At 41.0% G+C, this 6,000-nt stretch overlaps 1 protein-coding gene across 4 annotated transcripts in view; it reads right to left on the minus strand.

Moving 5' to 3' along the window:
- The window catches only part of LOC103465716 (transcription factor SOX-6-like), a 154,491-nt gene that overhangs the window by 94,136 nt on the left and 54,355 nt on the right, over positions 1 to 6,000 (minus strand). For all 4 annotated transcript variants that reach the window (XM_008410809.2, XM_008410806.2, XM_008410807.2 and 1 more), the window contains one exon: positions 1,891 to 2,128. In XM_008410809.2, coding sequence (XP_008409031.1) covers positions 1,891 to 2,127 — 237 coding nt within the window. In that variant the 5' untranslated portion in view covers position 2,128. The remainder of the gene's footprint in view (positions 1 to 1,890; positions 2,129 to 6,000) is intronic.

The following is a 6,000-nucleotide window of genomic DNA, read 5'->3' on the forward strand; positions in this document are numbered from 1 at the left end:
TTCACTGGTGATTGCACCAAACACACCACACCGCACCACACCCAGGTGACAACACAAGACAGGTCAATGATGAGACTCTTGACTCACCATCCCCACTGAAAAACACACAGCACAACCAAGTAACTATGTTACCTTCAGTTGTTATAAAAATGCTGTAGAAATCAAATATTACTTAAAAGAAATTTAACTATGATATTTAACGACTTGAAATTAGGCATCTGTCTCTTTAAAAACTCCTGCTCTTTCTGAAACTCCACCTTCAGGAAGTCATCACAACATGGCTCCTCCATTAACCCTTTAATAATGTTTTTACCAGTGTTTCACTGTGAAGTAGCTTGAATAATGAGCTGAGCTGATGCGCAATTCTCACTGATGTTTGCTAATCACTCCCAGCTAGTCTGAAGGAGTTGTGTGGGGGAGGCTGGAGGAAACTGCAGCTCCAAGGAGGAGAGAGTTGAATGAGGATTTCTCAAACATGCTTGGAAGAATCAAAGCAACACTCCAGGTATGTYTTTATAACATGATGAAAAACTCCAAAAATAAATTATACACAATAAACCTGCAAAACCATTTTTATGTTTTTGCAGGTTTATTGGAAATAATATCAATTTTATTTCCAACAAACAATATTTCTATTGTACTCAATGTATTTCAGTTTCATTTATTGTTGAGTAGGTAAAAAAAAATAATTTAAAAATCTTTTTTTTTTTTTTTTGCTCTTTTCCTCTTTTTTTGGCTCATGTGACAAAAAACACTTCTGCTCTACTACATCCAATCTGATTGAGTTTGAACTGTTTTGAAAAATAATCGGTTTCTAGATTCAAAAATATTACATGCTACTCTTTTGAAATGTATTTTTGCACAAAAACCAAAATGTTTTATTCTTCCCCATTACAACAATGCATTACTTTTTGTTGGTCTGTCACATCATCAAACTTAAAGTTAGCGACTGTAAAGTTGCAAAAAGTGGTGCTGGATTTTGTAACTGAATTACTGACTTTATGGAGTCAAAATTTCCTTTTTGCTACAACTTTGTTATATTTATGGGACAAAATTCCTCTTTTGATCTGACTTGTTTAAAACTTCCCAGTATTCAGGAACATGTTTGCCTTGAGGCAGCTTTGAACCTTGATGCTAAAGCAAAAAAATAAAAAAAATAAAAACAAATCAAAGTTTCAGCATAAATCCACAATGCTTAAAGTTCGGACACGATCGCTAAAAAATGTCCGAATATGAAATGAAATCTTAAATATCATCATCATTAAAGATGATGTTTTRATGCAGGACAATCTACATTACGGCTGTAAAGTTCTGCATTGGAATAGCGAAGTGTGTTTGACTACAAGGACGGACTGAAAGAAATCTCTTTCCAAGAACTTTCCTAAACTCAGAAGCTCAAGCGAATCCTGCTTCATCTACTGGGATCCGAGAGAACCTAAAGCCGAGCAACACGTACACACACGCACACACACATCCACCTGAGAACACACTGCGGAGATGAGAAAATTCTGGGGGTATAACCCTCCAGAGGAGGACCCTCACAGGGCAGCCTGCAGCACTGCCTGCAGCAAACAGACCAGAAACAACTGCTGCTGTGTGAAAGTGTGTGTTCACTCTGGGTCAGTGTATATATATGGATTTAAAAAGGCGCACGCAAGAGTGCACAATCATCATTATGCATGAGAATTTGCAGACCCAGTGCGTTCCAGCATGTACTCCATGAGTGTTTTATGAGCTGCGTGGCCCCGAGTGTGTTCACTGTGTGTACACACATACGCACACGCACACACGGCAACCGCATAATATTTCATAGAGCTGAGCTACAGCGAAGCGTCTCTGGCGTAAGGTAACGGTCCGGTTCTCAGCAGCCGAGCGTGATCCACGGCTCACCATCACGGCCGGGGCGACCGTCTCCCACTCGACGATGTCGGCCGCCGTTTTCTTCCTGGCGGGTGGGGGCTCGTCCGGGCAGGGCTGGTCGTGCGGCGGGGTCGTGCCAGGGACCGTCTCAGTCAGGCCATCCCGCTCGTCTCCGGCCCAGGCCGTGTTGTTGTCCTGATCCGTGGCGTCCGCCTCCTCGGATGGCGGCGGGTGGAAAGGAGGCGTTGCTCGCATGGAAGACATCATTCTGTTGAAAACACAGATGAAGGAAATGAAAGAGGTTGATTCCTACAGTGAATGTGAGAATTTAAAAGCTCCACGTAAAACACAATTTATCTTCCTACTCAGGGACACCATTTGCTGAAAAAAAAACAAAATAAAATTTTCAGAGCAGTAATTAAGYGGAGTAGGCAGTAAATAGGACTGAAACGAATAATTAATCGGCAACTAATTTAGTAATTGATAAATCATTCACTCCAGTATACAGACACAAAAAAGGCCTTGTGATTAAAAAAAACATATTCAGAGTAGTAACTGAGCTGAGTAATCAGTAAATAAGGCTGTAATGATTAATTATGATAAACTGAATACTGAAAAAACCGGCAACTAATTTAGTAATCGATAAATCGTTACCTGGAGTACACAGACTCAAAAAGATGTCATTTACTGAAACAAAACCAACATATTCAGAGCAGTAATTCAGCCAAAACTGCACAAAATATATATACATTTTGAATTTAAGAGAAAACACCTTTCTCTGTTTACCCAAAATTCCTCAAATGGGATCTATTTTATATCCCCCTCATTCAAACTCACTAATGGAATGCTGTGTTATTGCAATTTAGGCAATAAAATGTTTATTTTTCTAATTTAAAATAACAACTGAGTTATTAGTTGTTTTTTTTTTGCATTTTTAATGTATTTCTAATATTGTCTAGGAAAGGTATAAGTTGTTCAATGGAAAGCCTGCAGAATGTGTAAGTTTTTTTTATCCAATTAATTTCCAGAATAATTGATAGATTTATCAATTACTAAAATAATCATTAGTTGCAGGCCTATTTTTAAATAATCAAAACGATAACTGACAATGCATGCATACACACTAAAGCAGTCTGGTTGGGTCCCATTTTGCTCTTCTGACTAAAAACGGCAAAACGCACAGGCTGGTTGTCAACATCAGTGCTCCGTAAATCAGAGTGAGCTGTCCGTCTGAAATACGGAACCCCCTGGGTGCCCTAAAACGTGAGTATGACCTTGTGTTAAAGAGGTATGAGCAGGTTTGCACTCTGTGTGAGTGGGGGTCTAAGGGATAGTGAACAATATTCAATTTACAGCGTGACGAAAGACTTGCATAATAGAATAAACCTGATTGTGAGAGAAAAGGGACGAATGGTTGAGGGAGTAGAAGTTCCCGCAACAAATCAAAGAGAGGTTAATCGGAGAGTGAAGGTGAACTGTACAGGGTTGCTATCTGGGCATGACTTGTGTTCAGGGACTTTTTGGACCTKAATGTTCTGTCCGTGTCGCTTTTTACTGCCTCTTTTGGAGCGCGCCATGCAATGACTGCAACACAGATTAAATTAGAGGAGGGCCASGGGTGTTATGCCATGAAAAGTGAAACTTGCTCAACTCTGACCTGAAGAAGTTTGRGARMCCYTWRSMRRRKWMCMARGSMAWKRMMWWRKKKWMMWKKYMWTKSCYTKGSYWMMARKYYTKWMRSCYWAWWAMMAAMYKKWMYKSYTYYWAMCYKKTKSYTYMRKWAMMMYTTWWKKYSKTTKKYCYTYMAAWTYMWYSKKKTYMARKTWWARGKTTKSSKKKWMCMAAARRAAAAAAATCAGTTTACGTTTCATCCAACATGTTACTGAGTTGCCTACAWGGGTGGAGGTGAACTGCAAACAGRACTTYGTATGACTTTCTTCAGTGGYAACTTTCTGGTTGCCAGCATCTATAAAGGTCTCATTTCTAGAGTGAACACCTGAATCCACATTCAGGTAAAAACATCGTCTAGCCAGTTATGAGTCAAGTATGGGTCTGTAAATGCATCTGTTAGACTTTRGGTAAATATGCTTCAGTCAGGGCAATATCTTCTCCTGAGCATTTTATGTTGTCACCACAAATTGTCTCTTGGTAAAAATGTATCAAAGATTATAAAGGAAAACAGTCAAAGGATTATGTTGAGAAGTCCAATCTTGTGCTCCAWCAATACGGGAAATATGACGCAAATTGTTCTTCTCCAGGTTTAGTCTGCTTTTAGTGAAATCTTTAGCGAACGTCCGGTTTGCTTGGTCAGGTGTGAATACACAACTACATTCTGAAGTGGACCAAAAAAAMMCAACTCTGGTCCACCTACAGACCTAGATTTTCTTTCGGTTGAATTGAAATTTGGTGCAAGTCAAACACAGATGTGAATGCCAAACWCCCTAAACGTGGGAAGCAGTCTATAGCGCAGGGCATTCTGGGTGAATGCAACCAAAACAAGTAAGTCTAGTGCTAGCAGAAGAAATGACTCCTGGTCTACTGCCAAAGACAAAAGAGAAATCCTACAACCACTAAAATATAAGGCTACTGCATTTTTGATCACATATCTTCTTCATAGTTTTTTGTGTTGTTTCCTTCAGGGGTTTTTGGTGCAGTATCACCACAGGCGAGGAGGAGAATAGGTTGCTTAACCGTCTCACAGTCTTAAGAGGTGGGTCCCATTAGACTCCATGAGTTTTTTTACTCTGTGAATTGACCCCACGTGCGCGATTATCAGGTTTTTGTGTGTGTGTGTGTGTGTGTGTGTGTGTGTGTGGTTTCGGGAACTGACTGTCTGATGGGACAACCCCCTGCTTCCCTGCTCGTGACATTCGCCAAACTCCTCCTGAGCATTGCGCTAAGACCGTTGGAGTGTGTACCAGCTGAAAATGTAAATCCATTCATCCATTTTCAATACACCCTTGTCCCTAGTGGGGTGGGGAGGGGTGCTGGTGCCCATCTCCAGCAAACATTTCAGGCAAGAGGCGGGGTCTTTCTGTCGCAGGGAAACACAGAGGCAGACAGGAGAAACAACCATGCATACACACACACACACACACACTCACACCTATGTAGAATTTAGAGAGGCCAATTAACCTGACAGTCATGTTTTTGGACTGTGGGAGGAAGCCGGAGTACCGGAGAGAACCCWCGCATGCACAGGGAGAACATGCAAACTACATGCAGAAAGACCCCAGGCCAGGAATCGAACCCAGAACCGTTTTGCTGCAAGGCAACAGTGTTACCTACTGCACCACTGTGCAGCCTAAAAATTTAAATAAATGTAGACATTTTTAWTCTGCTGTCCTTATGGCCAGACTACCAAGTGTGAAGCTAGTTATTAAAAAATCTAGTTTAAGAACAGAAATTGAAATTTAATTCACTTGTACTGTACTTGCTTTTTTTAGTACTTGCAAAGTTTTATTTCAAACTTGCCACAAGTGTCGTCTTCCTTGCACACAGAGGGCATTTGAAGGCTTGTTTACAAGTCATATCCACATGCCGATATGACTTGAGCTATTAAGACAGAAAACCAGCAACAACTAACACTAATCCCTGATCAACTCACGGAGTTGGTGCTGCAGCTATGAGAGAGCACTGGGGAGCCGAGGAAGGAGAAGACAGAAGACAGCCTATATTTAGCTGACAATATTGCTGCTGCTGTGTTTATGAGGGAGCTTCAGTTTTGGTTTCTTGGAACCGGAGTCTCATATGGCCAGGAATGCCCAGGCTCTCAACCCGCTGCYACTGATAGAGTTTCACCAGGCAGGGACCATTAGTTTGTTGATAAGCACGCCRTAAGTCCTGTTGTGACTGCCTGGAGCAGGAAGATGTTGTTCTTCTTAATCTGACCATCAAGTAAATTACCTGTTAACTTATTTGTTTACCCAACACCACCAGTGATGGATTTTTTTTGTGGACTGGATGTTTCGGACTATTTAGTTGGACTTTTTCAATTAAACATGGCTTATTAAATCTTCACATWGATTGCAACAAAACATTACATATGGAGAACTCACAGTGGATGTTTTTGATACTGTATGTATGACTGGCTCTCTGCCCAGGGTGCCCTTATATCGGGAGGCACCACACAAAAAAGCC

This window comes from Poecilia reticulata, linkage group LG6, assembly GCF_000633615.1.
Source record: "Poecilia reticulata strain Guanapo linkage group LG6, Guppy_female_1.0+MT, whole genome shotgun sequence".
NCBI classification, from domain to species: domain Eukaryota; kingdom Metazoa; phylum Chordata; class Actinopteri; order Cyprinodontiformes; family Poeciliidae; genus Poecilia; species Poecilia reticulata.